Raw genomic sequence first — 22259 nt, 5'->3', positions numbered from 1 at the left:
CTTCTGCTTATTCCAAGAAAGTAAATTATTTCAGAAAGGTCAGGTGAACCTGGCAGGATGCCACCGACCACTGTCATTATTGTCCTGGGTCATATACCCAGATTTTCTATAAGCATTCTACCCAGCAAGACTTTGCTCCTACTCAAGGCAAACTTAAATTTATATATGGGAATTGTAATAGTCAACACTCGCAACATATTTAAGAAAGAAGCTTTTTCACACACTTCTAACTTTCATGGCAGGGACCTGGGTCTCAGGGGAAATCTGACCTCCCATAGAAAACTGTTGGGGGAAAGGTTTCAGCAAAATTCACTAGTGGAAAAATATTGCAAATATTACACAACTCTTGTGTACATGATTAACAGAGAAGTGCAATCAGCTACAGTGTATGCAGCTTAGCTACATTTTCAAGTTACTGCTGCATTTGTGAAATGGGCTTCAAGAGGAGAACATTACACAATTAAGCTACTTACATATAGAGACCTTTCAAGTCAGTCCACATTTTTTTGCCTATCAAACAAAAATACTTCAAACATGACAGAAAAGTTAGTAGAAAACCTACTCAGAGCTAATAATGTCAAGAGGCAAAGAGCATGGTTCTCCTCTCCATACAGCAACTGAATATACAGCAATGTCAAAAATGTGTCTTCACCTGAATTGATCTGAGCATCCTTTCAAGAGCTCTTCACACTCACTATGAGACCAGAAGTAACTTGTTGTGGGAGAGGACACATATGGACTAGACATGAGGTACATTATCAGACCAAGGGAAGTGGCAGGGAGCCTTGTAGAAGGGAGGACAAGACAGGCTGTAGATCATACAGTTCTTCTGACAAGTTGCATCAAGCTGTGCTGTGCAGATCAAGCACAGCATGTTTATCCCATCTTTGGGCATTGGGAAATTGATGCTTCAGCTAATTAGTAATCTTTAGATAAGGCCAGAGAGACAATAACCTGCTTTCAGCAAAGCATTTAGTATGTAGCACATACAAGCATTTTGTTTATTCAGGCCCTTATTATTTCCATTTTCTCTTTGTCCACCATAAATAAAAACTTTAAACAAGGTAGTTTTTAAGTGTAAAGTAATTAAATATTTACATTTTTAATGTAGAAATAAATGTGAAGAGAGGTTGAGGTCTCCTCCTTTAAAAGCGCATACTGGCACCAAACACAAATACAAAGTTAGCGGGCAACTGCTGTATAGTTCACTGTACATGTAACGAGAGCACAGATCAAGTGCAAGGAAACTGGTGAGCTCAAATCTCTCTGCTGAATTTAGTCCTCTGGATAAGCATTGGCAAGGTAGAGAGGTTGCCCAGCAGCTTCTTTATAGCTCTATGCGAAGTTACTTCTTTCTCAGTTAAAGTACCTGCTCACGGTCTCTTGGAAGCAAGTACTCAAGCAGAGTGTATGCCTTGAAGTCTTTGACATCTCAAGGAATTACTTTAGCAAAGAAATATTGTTATACAGTTACACTGTACAGCTATAACTGAAAAAAAAGCATCCCTCCCACAGATGCAGTCACAGAAAGCTGATATACTGTGGCAAGGTTTTCCATCCTTTGTGCTAAATCCAACAATGAGGAAAGGTAAATTGACCTACTCATTAGCCTTCTTCTAGAGGCCCTTAGGGAACCAGACCTGTACCTGTCATACAAACTCCCTTCAGCTGCCTGCATCATCTAAGCACACCTCAATGTTTGGTTATATGAAAGGCTCCTTCTGTTCCTATCACAATATTTGATGAGGAATGCCTGCATTTTGGTTGTGACCAGCATGCACAGATTTTCATTGCCCCTAAAGGCAGTCACATAACCCATCCTGAAGGCTCACCAGCCACTGTCTATAGCACACTCCTCAGTCTGAGGTTAACCAGCAATTTATTGACAAATACATTTCTTATTTTAAACAAATAATAGACAATTGCTTTTCCACATAGCCCGCAGCAGATACATATTAGTAATACACATCTGTTGATGAAGTTTTTTTTTTTTCTTCCAAGCCCCTACATTCACCCTTGAGAAAAGCAACATATGTTCTAGAACTTTTTGGTTGACTGCTGGGTGGGGACTAATGAACAGATGCAGAGATGAACTTGAACGTTGATGTTTTTTTATTTTTCTTTGTATTTAACAAACTGAAATTGCTAATTAGGTTAAGATAGCTTTCAGTCTGACGAAGGACTGAAAGCTCCTTTGAATTGTTTTAAAGTTAGGAAATGCAAGGTGACATGTTTTCCAATGAAAAAAAGTCACAACCCTTTCCAGCATTAAAGTTTCCTGGTAACTTGGTTTTACTGAAGCAAAGAAGGAAAGAAATGTAATAAATGTCTAATCATCTGAACTGTAATCAATATTCTAAGTGAAATTTATTTCTTTATGCATTAAAAGATAAGCAAATATACTGACATAGCCATCTGGTAACCATCTTGATTTTGATTAGATCACAAACAGGAAAATTGGATGATTAAACAGTGAGGAAGATTAAACTAGGTAAAGTTTAATCTGGTCCCCTGAACTAAATATTGCCACATACACACAGTTCAAAGCCATCTTTCAGGAAAAACTCATGAACGAGTCTTTGCCAGCTTTGTTGCAGGGTCTTTTGCAGACCCTTCCAGAAAGCAATATGTAAGATTTCCTTTGGTCTATTTCATACAGATGGCAGCCAAATACCACTGCCTCATCACCATTGCCCATAGGAGACCTCAGAAACAAAAGCAAGTGACTTCCACCTGTGTCTGTCTTCTCTCGGGCAGCACAGCAGCATTCTTTGCCCAGCCTCCCTCCTTGTCTGACTCTGAGCAGTGTCGAAACACAGGCACCACTGGGGAAAGGGGAACAGCCAGACAGGGGATTTTACCCTGCAGTTTAGCAGATACCTCAGAGCACAACCACTTGGACACTGACCTTCCCTGACCTCCTGTTCTACAAGCAACAACACACAGAATTACGGCTGGGAAACCTGGCTTTGTCAATGGCCCAGCAAACTGATGGGACCACACTGCTCATGAGACAACACTGGAGCAAAACTTCCAAGTACATGTAGGCATATCCTCTGCTAGGATATGGCACACCACAGACTCTGCGTACCTGCGGTAACACCTTGATCAATGCAACAAGGTGCTCCGCTCTCTTCTGCCCAGCTTCCTTGGGATACAAGACCCACTGAGGACTCTCTTGGCTCCCAAACTCAACCCTTCTCAGCTCATGCTTGTTGCTTGTCTAGCAGGGGATAGGATCCAAAGAATTGCTGTTACCACTATATAAATCTATAAATGCAGCTTCTAAGGATGGAGAGACCAAACAGGAGATAAGTATTAAGGCTTGTTTTGTTCATGATTTAAACAGTAGACAGAACTAAGCTAGACACTAAAGCAGAATGAGGAGCAGGCAGCCAATTTCCACCACAACTATTGCAGTAGAGAGCAGTTTGCCTATAGTTCACAGCTTTAGCAAAATTAATCTACATAATCTCTGCAGGCTGAAACTAATGCCCTAAATCTACCATAAGCCTCGCACATAGCCTACATTTTTCTAAAGACACATCAGAAAAAGCAGTACAGTCATCCAGAGAGGAGATTGAGAACACTGGAAAAGGAGCCTTAAATGCAAGACATGGTAGGGTAGGGGACAGAGCTGATCTGGATGTTTCCTTGGAACAAGATTTTGTAACGTCCAGCAAAAGGCACTTGTTCCGTCTACAAGAGCAATTGATGTGGTTACTGTTCATGCAGCTCTTGTTTGAAACTAGTACCTCTGGAAGGTGTTTTTTTTTTTTTTTTTTTTAATTAAAAGGACTTCGCACTATTAAACAATAACTAGCAGGACCTCAAAGGAGTGTAACTAAACTAAACTGTACAGCTCCAAGTTTTCCAAATCTACACAGCTTTATTGGTAAGCTGACCTTAAATTATATAAGGCAACAAGAAAGAGCACACTGCCAGGGACAAAAACTGGAGGTGCCTGCCTGCCTTTCACAAAGCAACACTTAGGAGGCTCTACACTGACCCAACTTTGAGATAGTGATTGCCCAAATATAACAGTGTAACATTGGTAGCAAGATTCACAAACTTCACATAGAAGAACCTCAGCACCATGGGAAATCAAGAAGGTTTTCTGGGTTTGCACTAAGGGCAAAGCTTGGCCCAAAACGTGTGTACATAAGCACACATGGGAACGACACCATTGACTCCAGCAACCAGAGAAGTGTGAAATTTGTCTTGGATAAGCTTTGGCCATGGTCCAAAATCTATGCTGGAAACCCCACAGAACAAGACCTTTTAGCAATAACCCCCTCCTGCCACTTGAGCATCTCCCCCTGAAGGTTTAACCAACAGTGGGAGCTACATAGGCACAAACAGAAGTGAAGCAAAGGAGAGCAGGGGTCAAATGACTATTCCATGTAGGTTTAAATGTTTAAATCACTATCAAACTGCTGCTTCAAAGAAGCAGAAAGGGGCTTTGGAAGTGCAAAAACAGTCTTATCTCACCTAAATGTTTTACTGGGGGAAAGGATGGGGAGGGAAGGGAAATAAATCACGGCAGGAATTAAGCCTGAATTGGCAGAATTAAACCAAAATTGGCAACAGAGAAATTCATCTATGTGTTTATTTTGTTAATTCACTAAAATCTTTTAGCATCTTCACAGCATTTCAAAATTTCACTTTGAAATATGAAAAAAAAAAAAAAAAAACACTTTTCCCTAAAGGGAAAGTTTATGGATTTAATCCATGTATCCCAAACAGAATACTGTATTTGGCCACAAAAAGTTAACACTGAGGTTACTGCTCCTCACTGCCCCAACAAGATTCTCCATTGCATGCTCAAATCTATTTTATATGGTACTGGAGTGCACAGATGGCTTCATAAACTCCTACTATGGAGTTAGAGCCTGGCATAAGCAAGGCTATGATTGATACCCAGCCCCTATACTGCTGAGTGACACATCAGTATCTGCTTCTCAGCCCAGGAACAAGTAAGTGTTTAACCTGCATTGAAGCAAAGGTTTCTCTAAGCCTCAGTTTCTCTGTGCATGGTGTAATATTCAAGTAGTCTGTTGTCCTTAGCATTTGAATTTCGCAATTCCCTGGTGAGATAGGGCACTACCATAACGACCAATTTTCTTCAAGTGGATAAATGCTGATGTGTCTGCAATCACACAAATCAGGATCTTCATTAAAAAAAAGAGTGGTGGAAAAAAGCCTACACATTTCATTAGATAAAAATTCCAAATCTAGTTTTCTGCACGGTCACACAAATAGATGCATTTAATTAGCAGCAAAATGAGGTACCACTAAAAATATATATACACACACACATATATGAAAGCCAAACATAACATGGTGGATAAAACACCATCAGGAAGTCAAGCTCAACACTTTTAGAGGGTGCTGACACACAGCCGGGACAGTATTGACTTTTCTGGCCGTACTTCATAATCTCCCTTAGCAAGCAGGGCTTTAAAAAGAGGGTAGAAGAGTTGCGATCTGAAGGGGAGCGATGTTGGGAGACAAAACCTTCTGATTGCAGGCATTGCACACCAGAACTGTGAGCCTGCCTCCACATGCTTGTCTTGGGAATGCCTGGTCTGGAGTTGCTGTATGCACACACCACCAGCTAGACATAGTCATTCAAGAATATCAGTTTTATTTACAAGTCTTAGAGAAAAAAAAAAAAAAGATCCACCTACTGTTGTTCATTTACAGTGAACAACACTAAGTTTCATTTAAGGTAGAAGGGCAACCTGAAGACCATGATTGGCCTTTACAGATCGTGACTACTGCTGAACCCACTCTCACAACACAGGCAGTGATTTAAAAGCTATCATATTAATGAAACAAGAACTCACACACAGTAATTCTGTGGTAGAAGGTGAAAACATAATGTGGAACTGGACTAGTGACACAGACACCTACTAAGTGGCTAAATAATTTCTTTTGAAGATTTTCAACTTTCTACCCAGATAGTCAACCTGCTGAGCTGTATCTGTTATTGCGGTTTGTAGTGAGACAGGGTCAAGACTAACAGCTACTAAGACAGAGGACATGAACAAGAGGAAAGACTGCTCAAGTACAAAGCCTGCAAATTTATTAATTGATCAAGCAGAGCTCCAATACTACAAGCTCCTACCATGTGAAGCCTTTTTCTCCCACCCTCTATTTCAGCTGACAACAACAGAAATTTGTACAAGAGCAGATGGTAACTGGTTACACAGAGCCTCAGTTTAAAAACAAAAGAGCCTAGTTGTTTATGATGGAAGAGGAGTCAGGAATTAAGCTGGCAGTTTGAAATGACACTATTCACATCTGCAGAAAGTCAGAAACATGACAAAAAAATCACATAGTAGTTGAGATGGAAAAGAACCTTTAGAGATCATCCAGTCCAACCATGCTGCTCAAAGCAGGGGCAGAAGAACCATGTTCCAGTGGGTTTTGAATATCTCCAAGGATGAAGACTCCATCACTTCTGTAGGTAATTTGTTCCAGTGTTTGACAGCCTTTGCATTTAAAATGTTTTCATGACACTTAAACAGATTTTCCTGTATTTTATTTTGTTCCCATTGACCACCATCCTGGCACTGGGCACCACTGAGAAGAATCCAGCTCCATCTTCTTTACTCTTTTATGCTGTCAGGCATTTATACACACTGATAACAATCCCAGCTCTTTCTCCTCTTACAGCTGAAGAGTCCCAGTCCTTTTAACTTCTCCTCATACCCCTTCATCATCTTCATGGCCCTTTGCTGGACTCAGTGTAGTGCACCATGTCTCTCATAGCACAGAGATCAGGACTGGACACAGCACTCCAAGCATGGTCTCACCAGGACTGAGCAAAGGGAAACTGGTCCATGTTCAGGACTTGGCACTTCCCCTTGTTGAACAGAGAGGTTATCATAAGAAGTTAATTTCCCCAGCCCGCCAATTCCCTCTGAGTGGCCACACAATCATCAGGTTATCTACCACTCCCTGCAGCTTTGCATCCCATGAAGCTTCCTGAGTGCACACACCTTGACATTGTCCAGGTCACTAACAATGTCAAATAGCTTTGGATTTCACAGTTGTCTAGACTACCTGGGACTGACCTGCAGCTGAACTTTAGGCCACTGATCACAAGCAGTTCAGCCAGGTTTCAGTCCATCTTACTGTCGACTTATCTAGTCGGTACTTTATCAGTCTTTTCTGTGAGGACACCATGAGAGAGTGTCAAAAACCTTACTAAAGTGAAAACAGCATCCACTACTCTTCCCTTGTTCAGCAAGCGAGGCATCTCATGATAGATGGCTATCAGGCTGAGGAGGTTTAATTTTATCACTGTAAACCCATGTCGACTACTCTCAGTCACTTTCTTGACCTTCACATGCTGGGAAATGGTTTATTTACTCCATCACCTTCCCAGGTATCAAAGTGAGGCTGACTGGCACGTTGTTCCCCAAGATCCTCCTCTTTTCTTCTCTGGAAGATAGGAATGGCCTTTTCTGTCTTCAGTAACCTGCTTTGATGGGTGTGACCTTTTAAAGACAATTGAGAGTAGCTTTGCACTGATGTCAGGCAGATCCCTCAGCATTTGTGGGTGTAATGCATCAAGTCCCAGGGACTTACTTGTGCAGTTTAAAGGTTTCCTAAGCTGACCCTTCACCACCAGGAATAACTCTTCTTTGCTCCAGCCTTTCCTCCTGGTCTCATGGTATTGAGATTCCTGAAGGTAAACTTATCAGTAAAAACTGCAGGGAAAAAAAGTTATTGAGTACTACTGCAGTCTTTTTTTTTTTTTTTTTTTTTGGGGGGGGGGGGGGCAGGGGGGAGAAGAATGTCCCTTGTCACCAAGTCCTCTGACCCATTCAGCAAAGGGCCCACATTTCCCCTCATCTTTCTTTCACTCCTGCTATCCTTTGGAAGCCTTTCTTCTTGTCCTTTTGAGTCCTTCACCAGATTCAATTCCAGGTGGACTCTGGCTTTCCTAACCCCATACCGGGACAGTATCCCTGTATTCCTCCTGGGTCACCTGTTCCTGCTTTAAATTCTTACATGCTTTGGGAGGAATTTCCAGATTATAAGAGACTTATACTCAATGCTTCCTCCATTTCAGTACCCCATCATAAATAGTAGACAGTTTTGAGCATTTAGATTTATTTCCCCAGGGACTCCCACATATCAGGTGAAGTCCCCGAGAATTCATTAGGCAGTTGAGAACTTGTCTGCTAATCATACAGATGTCTTAAATGGAGTAAGCTTGGTTGAAGCACTCTATCCTTAAATGCTGAACTTCACCAAAGACATATAGTATGCAAACAAAGTCTCATCATTTTCTCCATGTTCATTATGTGAAGAAAACAAAAGCTCTGCAGCCAGCAGTGCTAGAGTCTATTTTAATTTCTTAGTGGGGTGCTAAGCAAAAACAAGCAGTATGCATGAGTTACTGATTACTGCAGGAAACAGGAGGTCCAGTTTTCTACTGCTTTAGATTTTCCATTATAAAGATGTTACACTCCATTCTGGCAGTCTGTTAGCATTCACTTTGAACATGACTTCACAAGATGTGAAGAAACAGCACCACATCATGGGAATTGAGGCCCCTAAATTGCATACTTGGCATTGACATCAATTTCTTGTTCTATACCACAGCAGGAAAGACCTCCCTGTTCCACTCGTCTTCCTTATTGGCAAAATATGGATTGAGGTGTATGCACAGCAAGGGAACCAGTCCAAAGGTATAATTGCTTTCTGAAGTCCTTTTGTGATCCTCCCTAGGAAGCCCTATGGTTACACAAAATGCTGTTATTCTTTTCATTGAAATAAACACTTGGTTTCCAGGATAATTGTTTTTTTTTATTATTATTATTTCCAAGAGTATGAAAGACACTCCACATTCCAATAATTTATTAATCTGCAGTACTGTGTTAAAGCTTGGCTCTCTCCAGCAGTGATGCTTTCAAGTGCAATTGGAAGTCATATAGCTATGTGCACAGAGGCTTAAAGAGTACCAGTAAATAGCTTCAGAAAGGAGTTTAATCCTGTAACAAGCTTTAAATATCTAGAAGACTACTTCAGCATAAGCACGCAGCATGTTAACTTCAGAGTTTACCAAACTAGTTATTTCTACCAATGCAGTTGAGATAACATAAAAGCTTTGCAGAAGTTATAAATATGGACTTAGCAACAAAGAAATATTTACCCTAGGAAAACAGAGCAAGACATCCAGAAAATTTCACTCCCAACCAACACACACATTCAACACAACCAGCAGAACTGTCAAAGCATACGGGTCATTCACCAAAGCAGGCAAAATAGAGTGGGTAACAAAATAGCACTGGGATACTGGGGCACCAGCGCAAGAACAACAGAACAGGGCATTTGTCCCCAAAAGCAAATTTCCTTCCCTGCCACACCACAAATGTGCCTGTTAAGCAAGTGTCCCTAACTGTTAGCACAGCAGATACCCCGGTAAAAGTGAAAATAGCAAGCCAGACTCAGCAACTACATTTTGGGGAACTTTTACCTCCTTCCTCCCACCACAAGCTTAAAGCTAGACAAAAAATTGAAGGGTCAACACTTCTTCCGCACACCATAATCAAACATTTTCAAGCACCTCTCCCACTCAGCAATAAGAGCAGCTAAGTGCTGGAACTTAGCTGTCAAGGTAATTAGTTAATAGATTGTTACATTTATGCTTCAAACCCGAGAAAGGTTTTCACAGAAGACAAACCACGCATGTAACTGAAGGCTCAGTGGAAGCATACCAGATGAAGGGCTCTGCTATGTCTTACATTTACAGGAAGTCTGTGCACAACAGGGTGTAAAAATCTCTAAAGGCCATGTCCTGTCTTTTAGGAAAAAGCCTCTGCAACCACTGCCTGTACCTTCATCTTGCAGCATTCTGACAAATAAGATAACTAAAATAGCCAGGAAACCACATAAAGCTAAGGAAGTAGCACAAAGCCTTAGCAGCACTTTTACCTTACCTTCTTCCACCTTTACCCACTGTAGGAAGAACCAAGTTCTAGCTTTGCCTCTTTTATCTCAGTTTTCAATGCACTATTACTACTGTTAGACAAACTCCAAAAAAGCATCAAGCTACCATTTGATTATTAGCCACCACCTTTCAGGCAGTGGAAGCAATGGAGTGCAAAACTCCAAACTAAATACAACCTTCCCCTTAAAAAGAAATCGCCCCTCTTATTTGCTCCTCCTAAATGAAGATAGAGCACGTCATACTGAGCCCAGTTGCTACTCCTCTACTGCAGAGGACTGACTGCATTTGCTGCTGTTCTACCCATGCAATGGCTGCATGAGTAAAACAAGGCTAGGTGAAAGCTGCGCTGGTGAGGGTGGGCTCTTACCTGCATTAGCCCAGGGGAGGTACCAGGGGCAGCTCACGTTCACGTAGGTGCCCGGCAGCCCGTCCGGCCAGCACGCGTAGTTGTCAAACGTCCGGTTGCAGAACTTGCCTTCTGCAGGGAGAGGGAAAGGAAAGTCAGGCCAGCGCCTAGTGCTGTTATTGCAAGGTGGAAAACTCCAAAGATTGGAAGATAAAAGGAAATAAGGACATGTGCATATAAGCCATAACAACGCTATGCAATTAAACTTCGATTTGGAGTTAAGCTCTTTTGGACAAGAAAAGAAAGCCTTGCTTGTCCTCACACGATAGGAGAGTTAAGAAGGGAACTAAACAGCAGTCTCGGATCTTTGACTAAACTAAGAGACAATAAAGGCAACTCATGACAAATCCATTTCTGTCTTTTCCTGTTTATACCCTTACATATGTCAGTTTCATCTAAATTTTTTTTTGCTGTGGATACTGTAGACAATCATTCCCAAGAACCAGCTGACAGTCACACTTGTTGGAAAGTCTAACCTAATAGATAGATCCATCAACAAAATACCCACACACAACCATAACTTTGTATTACAGCTTAATCAACATGAGCATCCTTCAACCTCAGATTTATTAAACTGTCATTCTTAGAGGGCAGCACTCAACCGCTCAACGAGATAATGGAGCAGAGGGAGATGAATCTTTCCCTGCCACCATTGCTCTCATCAGCCACTGCTCAGTCTCTCTCTCTCTCTCTCATTCTGCAGTAACAGTAACATAGCCAAGAGAAGAAAAATTAACATTTTGGAAATAATTCTTCACAGACACAACTTTAGACCCATCTCATCTCTTCCAGTATGTCACCAAAGCACTGGAGCATGTAGGATCGGCCGTACCATGCCCAGCTGTGAGTGTCATTGACAAGTCACCAGCGTCCTCTAAACACGATGATGCTGAGCACGCCACAGCTGCGCTCATCTCATTACAGCAGCTCAACTGCTAAGACAAGCTGCATTCTCATTGTCACTATGGCACTTTTTAGCCATTCCAGCATTATACAATGCTGGAATGCTCAAGGCAATTTATACCGCCTGCACGCCTCACAGGTACTACCAGGTCAAACAGCATGGTCCTAAGTTTCCTATGATTCTACAGCTGATCAGCTCTACGAACATTGGTGCTTGCTCCAAACCCTGACCCTACAGAAGTTGCAGGTGTATCACACTAGCATGCATAGGATGCCACTCTCGACCTAGAATGGAACAGCTTGACTGTGAAATCCTTCCACAAATTGCTTGCCCTCCACAGGGGGATGACCGTCACACATCAACAGGAGGCTGAAAAGAATGGAATAAAGAAGAAACAGATTGGAAAGCAAGCTGCAGAAATGCTTTCAAGCCCATGATCACTTCCTAGCCACTGTTACCAGGCATTTAAAAGATTAATATCTCTACCCCTACTAAGCAGGCTTACCTGCCACAATGGGGGGTGCCTCGTACAAGTATTTCAGGCATTGAAGCTGATACTCCTTCCACTTCTGCACAACCCCAGAAAGGGACCCATCTGAGCTCTGAAAGAGAAATCACAAGTCTCAGACATGGCAGCATTTAAACTGCATGTTTTGCATGCAGCCAAACTAGGGGGCTGCGAGGATAACTACCAGCAAGCCCAGATAGCACTGAGTATGATAAGGAAGGTGAGAAACTGCTGTGTATTTGCCTCAGTACAGCCAAAGAAATCACCTTCTATCTATTTGTACTCTGTGTCCTCAAATAAAACCCATGTTAAGTTAGGCTTGTGCTCTCAAACATGTCTTAATTGTGTGACTTAATTCTCAAAAGAACAGCAACAAGACCTCTCGGCAGAGGGTTTCTTGCCAACAGCAAAACTTCTGTTATCCCATGAACAAGACCAACTTAACTCCCTGTATTCAGCCAGTATTGCCCAAGTATTCTCCCAGAGCCCAAAGAAAAATCTTTCCCAGCTCAGCTCCCTTCCATGGAAAATCACCTTTCCCAGCATCCAACCCATTTTCCCCGAAGCTGCAGAAAGTGCAGGGACCTCCTTCTTGCAGTTCGACAGACTGCCGAGTCCATCAAGTGTCAAAGGGGGAAAAAAACAAACAAAAATCATAAAGTCTGTCTGATCATGAAAGAAATCAGCTATTATTAAGCCACAGCTTAGAACCAGCAGCTGGTTCAGCTCTTGCCAACCCTCCCTGGCTCACAGGGGCCCAGCTCACACACTGCATTTCAGCAAGGCAACACCAACTCTCCTTATATTTGTATAAGCTAAATTATAAACGTAAAGATTACCGGGCTCCAAGCAATCCATAACACTGCTAGCTCAGCAGACTTTGTCAGAGAAAGGCCTAGCATGGGTGTCTCAAAGAGACGTAAAATCAACGGCATGAGCCTAATAGTATAACACACTAATACCGCATGGATGAAGAGCCATTTAATCCCAGCTGTTGATCAGTTTAGGAAGTGAAGCATGAGGCCTAATAATCTTGTAATTTCATCCTCACCGCTTCAGCTGCCTTTTTTTTTTTGCATTTGTACTGCTAAGCCTTTTCAGAGGGTCAAGAAACTCCTGGGAGTTTCTTCCCAGAGTTCTTTACCCAAAGGTCCTGGGAAAGCATCGTTTTAAACATATATTGAATTTTGAGAAGTGCCAGACTGGATGCTGTACATTACAAAGAATGCAACTTGAAAAGTCGCCAGTGAAACCACCCTGGTTTAGAAGGTTTAGAAGTAGAACTGGCATTTTTGGACTACAATTTTTTCGATTCCTCTCTCATTTTCTATCCTTCCAGGTCAAAAAAAAGTTTGAAAAGAAAAACCATATACATCATGCTTCTGCCTGGATTAAACCATTAAGCTTAAATCACAAAGATGCTCTCAAACACATCATGAGAGCTACAGCATTTGGTAGATATCCACATTGTGTTTAGGGAATGGTAGCTGCATACATTTACATGCAACTCGTGACTGCAGCTAGGGCCTCACAGCTAAAAATTTCCAAAGAATTTAGCAAACTCCCACTGAAGTCAAAACAAGATCAAGCCTGCAGGTCTTTGGAAAGCTGACCCTTGTCTTGCTGATTTAAATCATCCTGGTCGCATCTCACCCTTGCCAATAGGGGCTGCCAAAACTTGCCTGTACCAAATTCCTGCATGTAAAAAGTGTGCTCCCTGAGTCATAATTCTACGGGCCTACAGATACACAAAAACCTCTGTTGTAGCTATCTGTGCTCAATATTCCTAAAGGGAAAATACAACATCACTGCCCAAATTAGGGCTTTGAGTGGAGAAAAGCATACAACCACCACCTCCAGAACTAAAATGCCATCCACAAAACTCTGTAGCCTGAACAGGGAGTAGATGATGGGAAAATGGGGAGAGAAAGAAAGGATTGCAAATTTAAGTTTATGCCAGATAATCCTGACAGAGTAACTTTCAGGTCCTCCATCATTTAAAAATTCTTCATTTTGCAAAGCTAGCTATGCAAATTATATAATACTGGTCTCCATCCTCACAGCCATGTTAACATCTTCCAGTGAGGATTAAAATGAGCAATTTTTAGTATTAATTCTTGCAAAATTATCACCTGCTATAATTCGTGAAGGTATTAAAAGCTATGACATGTCTAACCAAAAAGCAATTGCTGCTCATGCACATATGGCCCCTTCAGTATAATCAAATACTGCCTTATACATTATTTATGAAAAGCAAAGCAAGATACAGAGTTTCATTAAAAAAAAAAAAAGGAGACTACCTGTGTAAACATCCCATAAGCCTAAAAAAAGTGTTTGCCCAAAGAAAATGAGCTCCTTTGAAATGAGCAAGCCTTTAAAACAAGTTTCCCTCCTCACCTCTCTAAATCAAGTTTTTATCTATTGTCTGCAAGAACGCAGGTATAACCAGCTCTAATTACAGCTTGGGAAGAGAAAGCTCCTATCTCTCCATTTAATGGAAAAGTAGAAACATTCTATTTATATTGGTTTCTCATAATGTGGTAAGACAACTCTAACAAGGAGATTAGCAAGCCATAATAATAAAATAGATACACTTCTTGTGTGGGGATGACTGATTTGGTAGACAGCTTTCTATTATCTATAGACTATTGTAATAAGACAATCAAATACAATGCCAGGACTACCTAATTTGTTCTTTCAACAGTTTATTCTCTGCTTTAGCTAAATATCACATTTTGTTATCAGAGAGATTAGCATATATTAAAATCAAATTTAAATTAATTCAGACTTTCCAGAGATTTTGGGGCAGATAAACAACAGCCTCTAGCTACACAGCACTGCAGATCTGCAGTGCCAGGTGTTACTCAAATAGAGGAGACCATATATTCTTGACAAGTTATTTAATTACTACTTCAGCATTAGAGCACTAAACGTTCCTGTATGAAGACAAGGTCTCGGGGGTCAGTGCAAGGAATTTTGAGCAAACACACAATGCAAATAGTATTATTAAACATAGGATATTTTTATAAGCACTTTTAATTATTATTTTTGCTGTTTTTCAGTTGTACCCAGCCATAGAAAAAGCATTAGCGTGATGAAGATTTATTAAACAAAGAGAGGAGGAGATAAGGATGAACACATAGATGACTGGTTAAGGTGGGAAAAACAAGAAGAGGTGAAGGACATTAAGGAGGTAAGTAATGGTTCAGCTAAGTGGCATAAAATGGATTCAGAAAAAATAAGACGAGCAAGAGCAGACAGACTAGGAAACTTCCACTTTAGTTATATAATTAAACACAATTAATCTCTGGTGATAAATTAGCTCATTCAACATCTGAAGACAGAATTCGTTAGAAATCCTTAGCACCTTTATAGGAAAGTCTCTTTCTATCGTTGCCATTTGTCTTCATTGAGCCTGCTGTAAAAAGAAGCTTTTTAATCACTTTTCAACTTTCCTGCTGTACCAGGAAATGGTATTTGTGCAGATGAAGATGATTCTTGCTGTGAAAGTGTTATTTCAGTCTGAGCACAGAGCAACACAAGGGGCTCAGGCAGATGAAGTCCTCCATGTAACCGCAGAATTCAGAGTGGAAGGGAGATTTCCCAGACCTTCAGAAGCAGCTGATACCTCCTGGGATTACTTTCTTTCCTCTTCTCCCACCACATCCAAGGTCTTACATAGGAGAGAAGATGGAGAATCCTTCCCTATTTCTTATCTCCTTTTTATGGGAACCCTTCTCTCACAGTTTTCTCACACCTTTATCATTCCAGGACATGCAAGAGACTTCAATTTGTCAGGAGTTCAACGTGATTCTGTAGCTAAGACCTCTCAACTGCTAATATTAGTCTTCAGAAGCAAAAGCTAGGCAACCTGGCATTGAACCCAGTTTGGTACACCCTTGGTTTTCTTGTCTCAGACAGGAATGATGACAGATCTACCTCATGAAAGGAGGGTACAGATTAGGTTTATAACCTTTTAACTAGGGACTGCTGCGTCAGTTATAAATTTCACTGCCCCTTTTGAAAAGCAAGGCCAATGCAGCATATTATTTCAAGCCTATTCTGCTTCACATCAGGACAGCAACTATTTTTAAGATAAAAAAGACCTTACAATATTACCAGCTATGTTTATTCTGATTTCTATTTTTTCCCCCCTTCTGTAATGAACAGTTTCCGCTTCTGCTTTCAACAGATAAACTGGCCACTTCACAGCTTTATTCTATGCATCATATGTTGAAAGGCCATGAATTAAGGACAAAACTGACTTGGAAAATGAAGCCTAAAAGGGGCAGAACATACCACTGACACCTCTGAAAGTTCTGCTGTGATCTGCTACCACCATACCTTCAATGGCATGACAGCCCTTCCCTGCAGAAGGGCCATTTCTGGTTTCCAAACCTTTCCAAAGGTTTCAGACTTAAGTGAATGTATTGGTGCAGGGAGCACATCAGAGGAGGAGGTACATCAAAAGTGACAGTGTTGCCATTACAGATTGTGCAGGAGAGGCATCATTTAACACACCTGAGCAACAGGTTTCCCAGAGACCATGAGATCATGCTTACAATGTCTGGCATCTCCCAGATTTCCATATTTATTACGTCCTTCTTCCCTCCTTTATTACACTGTGCAATTTCAATATTGAGTTTAATGTGGTCATCATACATTATGCAAGACTAAGTGACCCTTTGAGGTAAGTCATTATTCTCAGCCCCTTCTTTAAAGCTGTCTGACTGATATAACATTAATTATGCCTCCAAAGTCATATTTTACAAGATAATTCATTAGCATTTGGACCACACTGGACAAATCCCTCATCCTTCAGACAAGGGAGGGAAGAGGGGGAAGGAAAAAAAAAAAAAAAAAAAAAAAAAAAAAAACAGCAAGAGAGCAAACAGTGGATCAAAATAGCTTTTCTCTGAGAGAAAAGTCTATTGCCAGCTTCCAGGAGCTTTTCCTGTAAATGCTTTTATTCCTTAGTTACTAATGAACTAGTGACTTCAGCAGCTCAAGAGCTTAACGAAAGGCCCTTTCTGCATCCTCCCTGCCAGCAAGGAGAGGCAGCAGATGAGCTCCCGCAAAGGGCATTTCCAGGCCCTGCCACAAACTCCGTGGTCACATTTGCCAGCTGAGTTTCCCCCTAAGCTGCAGCAGCTTAGCATTTACAACCAGGCCTTTAAGGAAAAGGGAAATCACTATCACCAGGCTTGAATAAGGGGAAGTTTTGAAAACAACTTTGATCCCTCTATTCTGTCACTGTTTTAAGATTAGGATTTGAAGTTTTATGCTTTCAGATTTTTGAATGCAGAACTCGAGAGCAAGCATTAAGTAGGCACTTAAATTTGATCAGTGCATAGAAGAGGCATTTGCCCACTTGCTTCACTCATGCCAGCCTCAGAGCACACCTCAGACACACAGCACACCTCTAAGCCTGTGCTCTCAGTACCTTGCCAGGAGCATCCATGATCCCAGCTCCATTTCATCCTCTGCCTAATAAGTTGCAAAAACTCATTTCCAGCCCGTCTGAAGAGCAGCCTAAAGAACAAACAGTATTCCCATCAAGGGCAAGAATATGTATAAATTTTTAAAAATAGTAATAAAAAAGGCTTGATGTCAGGATTCCTCTCACAGGTGAAAGTAACCACTACACCACATGGTCCCGCGGCCTGGCTTGCCAGTATGCATTTTTTCCACCACTTACAAAGATTCAGAATAAAGGTATGGATGTGCTTATACTCATGCAAGCCCAAAACCAAGGGGAAGAGAGCTCTAATCATCCTCCACCATTTTTTTTTTTAATTTTACTTTAAGACTCATTCTTGCAAGATAAAAAAAAAAAAATATGATGCATGTATCCACCTTCTGAAGAGATTTGTGAAGGCAGATTTCCAAATACTGAATGTTTCCGTCTGGAGTCTTTAAGCAAGGTATCTTAAAAAACAAAACCAGAAGTGACTAGAGCCATAACCCTACTCTAAATATGTCAATATTGACTAAGCAGAGGCAGTTCCCTCTTCAGGTGGCTTCATGTTCCATGAATCACTCAGATAAGCTGCCTAAACGTGCAGATGAATTCATCAGCACTGACCACAAGGCTCAGGGTTTCACCCTGTAGTCAAACCTCTCCAATCTGTTCCGTGATGCTTCATTCCTGCTTTAAAACCCTAACTGCAACATTCTTTTCCCCTCCTCTCTAAAATTTTTGTTTTGACAAGATACATTCTTGTGAGTATAATAGCTGCTGGCCCCTGTCATTTTCTGGATCAAGACAAAATATTTGGCATTCAAAGGCAAATATGTCAAGGCAGCCTTTTTTTTTTTTTAATGCTCATATACTATGCAAGCTGGTTTAGATAACAGAATAAAACCCAGCCTAATGTTTCAGCATGCTACAGAACTCAGCATTACCTTCTAGAGACACATAAATTAAGCTCCTGTAGGTCAGGTATGTTAGACTCAAATTGGTACAAAGCTAAGTTTGCTGTTGCCTTTGTCCTCAGTGATGGACAGATGCAGGATAAGGGCAGCTCCATGCACCATTTCCATCTACCCTGTGAAGAGCCGACCTGAATGGAGGTGTCTATGGTCTCTACAGGACCCACAAATCAGTATGCTTACAGCTGAAAACAGGCACGTATTTAGTCTGACAGCTACTGATATCAGTAAACGGTATTTTCATTTTTAACTCCCTTCATTTGTTCTGGTAAATGATGTTGCCAAAGACTTATTGCTTGAGCCAGTCATAAGCATGACAAAAGAAACTATAAGAGTTATGCAGAGAGACAAAAGAAAATGCAAAATTCAAAAGAAACAGTAACTACCAAACTCTGGGAGACCACAGAACAATCTCACAATTTTAGCAGAGACTCAATCTGCCAGTACTTATGAGAATTAAATTATCACAGGACTTCTGTAAGAAGAGATTTTACTGTGCTTTGCAGATCCAGAGACAAGGTCTGCGAAGTGCTCTTCTAAGGAGCACTTAATACAGACACCCTTATGCAATAGGGCAGGCAAGACAGCAGCATAAAGGCTCTAAACTGCATTGTAGATACAAAGGTGCAGCACTAGGAACACTAAAGAACAGTAGTCATGTTGAGTGGTGCTGAGGCAGCAGGGGAACCTGCAAAGCTGAAGTCAAAAGCATCTAAAAGCTTCCCTCATGGCTTCAGAACAAAGTGTAGTGCACATTCTTGGAAGAGGCACTCAGCCTTCCACTAAAATAGTATGATAAGTTTTACCATCACAATGGTAAGCACAAGGACAATGAGGAGGAAAAGGGTTGCTAGAACTAGAAGAGATCAGTGGAGGAATTCAGGTGCCTCCTCACGGGTACCTACTGCTGCTAGAGACCTTCACCACAGCCCAGGGATGGAGAGGACATTGCTTTGTTATGGATAACCTTCTGTATTTTCACTGGGTAAGAAACTCTCAGATTATTTTCTTTTTCCCATCCAAGCATCTCAAGGAGTTTGCCTTAGCTTTTCAAGTGACTTTGAATAACAGGCACTTGCTGTCAAGAACTGTGGTAGAGAACCAGAAAGCAAGGTGCAGAGAGCTATTTTTGCAGGATCACATGCACTAAACAGCAATGTAAGTCTGGCCATCACTCTGCACCCCATCACTGGGATCCCTGCGATAAATTCATTAGCAATAATACAAACCCCTAGATATTGACCTTGACAGACTTCTCTCTCACTGAACACGTTCCCAGTTAAAAAATATAGTACTGTTACTTGCTCATTTTCCTCAAACACTGAGGAAACAAACTTAATTCTCCAATTCAAGAAGATAAAGGATATGATATGGAAATAATTACCACAAGGCTATTGAAAAAAATCTTGGGTATATAATTTTATGGGTTCTGCATCTATTATTGTTTAGAGATTGCTCAAGAATGCAATTAAATCTCTATGGCTTTTACGGGTCCAGTTGAAAGCAGTGGTTTATTTCAACTAATGCCAAGTTAACCCCTCAGTAGCTCATCATCGTTGCAGCTCAAGTTAGTTGTATGTAGCACCTTTGCAAGCTCCTAGACATTTCATCAACATTTACAACACATTTCAGAATGGAGTACACAACAAATTCTGTCACTGAAGCTCACTTTCTGGAAGTTTCCTCCATTTTCCTTTCAAACACTGGGTAAATGACAAGGCACAGATAGAACCACATTGTTGTCTTATTACATTTGGATAGGACAGAACCGTACACCAAAATCCTTGCAGTACTGCAGTATATACAGTAGAGATGATACTTGTTTATTGGGATGCAGTGTGGTGTTTTACAGCCAGCATATACCTTTTAGAACTCAACCCACATGGCTGCCAAAGGTTATATTTCAAGGGCTTGGTTTATCAAAAATAAGACAGGAACAATATGGAGAAGCATTAAAAACAAAAAGCCATAAACCAAAAGGAAAAAGGTCCCCAAGATGCTACCCATGGACTCTATTCTGGTCAGGCAAAACAGGCAGAAGCAACACAGGCCAACAAATAAGGCCCCAAACAACTTGCCTGAAGTTAAGCTCAGACTGAATAAGTTATTTCAATAGAAATTTTAATGGGAATATCTTTATGTTCTTACACACCAGAACCCATCATATAAACTGGAAGAGCTAACGTCTGATACTGCATCCCTTTCTCCAACAGAAATCCTGTTAGACGCTGCATTTCCCTTGCGGCCAAGGCGGCCAGCAGGCTCCTGGCCTGCATCAGGAGGAGCGTTGCCAGCAGGTCGAGGGAGGTGATCCTGCCCCTCTACTCAGCCCTGGTGAGGCTGCACCTGGAGTACTGGGTGCAGCTCTAGGCTCTCCAGTACATGAGGGACATGTTGCTTCTAAAGAGGGTCCAGCACAGAGCTACAAAGATGGTTGACTGAACTTATTAATACATTAAGCAATTTTAGTTTTTTTTTTTCCCCTCACTATTTATTCGGCATCTTTAAATGCAGGACAGATGCTTTTTAAAGATTTCCATAGGATGAAACAGGCCAAAGACTTTGAACTCAATATCCCAAACAATTCCTAGCTGTTCAGTGCTTCACAGCAACAATATTATGCTGCCACTATTTTTCCCCCCACGTTGACAGGATCAGAAAATATCCCTCCTCCTTACCCTTTCTAGAGGCACAACTAACTCAAAACTTACCTAGAATGGGCTTACTTCCCAGTTTTTCCACAGTCCCTCACTGCCAGAGAACGATTGCAGAAATTCAGGTAAGTCAAATCAAATCACAGACTTTCCTTATCCCAAGGCATCAAAACAAATTATGAAGCACACTATTACCACAGGAATCAGATCAGATCTTTTGCCTATCTGGCTTGGCCTACCATGATGCCTCTTTCAAGAAGTAAGACAAGGAGACCTTATGTTTGTTCACATTGGGAACACAGCAGAAAAACATAATGGGAGATGCTAAACATGGCAGCAAGCAAAAAGTTTACCAAAATAAAAATGCACCTTGTGAGTTCTGGTCCTGTTTCTCCTCTTATTCTAATGTGTCCAAGGAGATGTCTGTAATATCAGTTCTCTGAATTTAGCGCCAGAACAGCTGCATGCATAAAAGATGCAGACCTTTAAAATAAAGGATAAAAATTTTCTGCCTCTTTGAGCTTAACTGAGTCATACAACTTCTAGAATTTCCATACTTAAAAGACATGAAATCAAATTCCATGAGATTAAATTCAGTAGCAGTGAAAAATATTACAAATTTATGAACAGTGTTATTGAACCAGTATGGATTATGATTTGTTGAGGATGAAGAGAGGCTGAAAAAAGATTTAGCTATGCTACAGAAAAAAAACATTTTCTAATCAACATTAAGATTATGGTTAAACAGTAGTAATTATTTCATATTATGATACTATTCAAATGAAAGATTTCACTGGCATTGTCCATCCCAACAGCAATATACCAGACAGAAAGCCATTTTCTGCATCTTTAGTATTTATGCGGATTCTTCTCAATATAAATTTGATGATTTAGAACTAATTTGACAGTTTAGCTCAGCTGCAATATTGAATCCAGCTTGTTAGAATGAAATTTTATTTGTGATATTGTATGCTTAATCCTGAGAGCTTGCTGCAGTAATCCCTTCTCCTGATCTCAGGGAGTTCTGCAGTTTAAGAATTTTAATTAAAACAGATAGTCAAACGCATTTCTTTCAACAGTCTCCACTGGGCCAGATTATGAGGCAATTTCCACTGCCAGTCTCTTAGACCAACAAACAGCAATTTTCTCAGTTCTCTCTCCCCACTCATTTTACTCCTTATCCAGTCAAAATATTAGGCAGCCTCCAACCCACTTCAATGGCCTCTACACTGGCACAGAACATTAACCTCCCAGCAGCAGCACAGCAGAGGAACCTGCATGCAAGGAGTAACCTCCACTTCTGCCAAGTCTTATCCCTACCCCATCCTCAGGTTTTGATCTCTGCCAGTAGGAGTCTTGCAGCACCATTTTCCTGATATTAGTGA

At 41.0% G+C, this 22259-nt stretch overlaps 1 protein-coding gene across 1 annotated transcript in view; it reads right to left on the bottom strand.

Annotated features, from left to right (window-relative positions):
• Window positions 1-22259, bottom strand: part of GLP1R (glucagon like peptide 1 receptor) — a 74937-nt gene that overhangs the window by 37098 nt on the left and 15580 nt on the right. Inside the window, exons 6-7 of the mRNA XM_088524281.1 lie at window positions 11786-11882; window positions 10338-10448 (exon numbers count right to left, since the gene is read on the bottom strand). Of these exons, the coding sequence (XP_088380407.1) occupies window positions 10338-10448; window positions 11786-11882 (208 nt within the window). The remainder of the gene's footprint in view (window positions 1-10337; window positions 10449-11785; window positions 11883-22259) is intronic.

Source organism: Tinamus guttatus, unplaced genomic scaffold, assembly GCF_059628265.1.
Source record: "Tinamus guttatus ecotype Peru unplaced genomic scaffold, ASM5962826v1 Tinamus_guttatus_pri_ptg000208l, whole genome shotgun sequence".
NCBI lineage: Eukaryota > Metazoa > Chordata > Aves > Tinamiformes > Tinamidae > Tinamus > Tinamus guttatus.
This window is presented reverse-complemented; position numbering and strand designations above follow the sequence as displayed.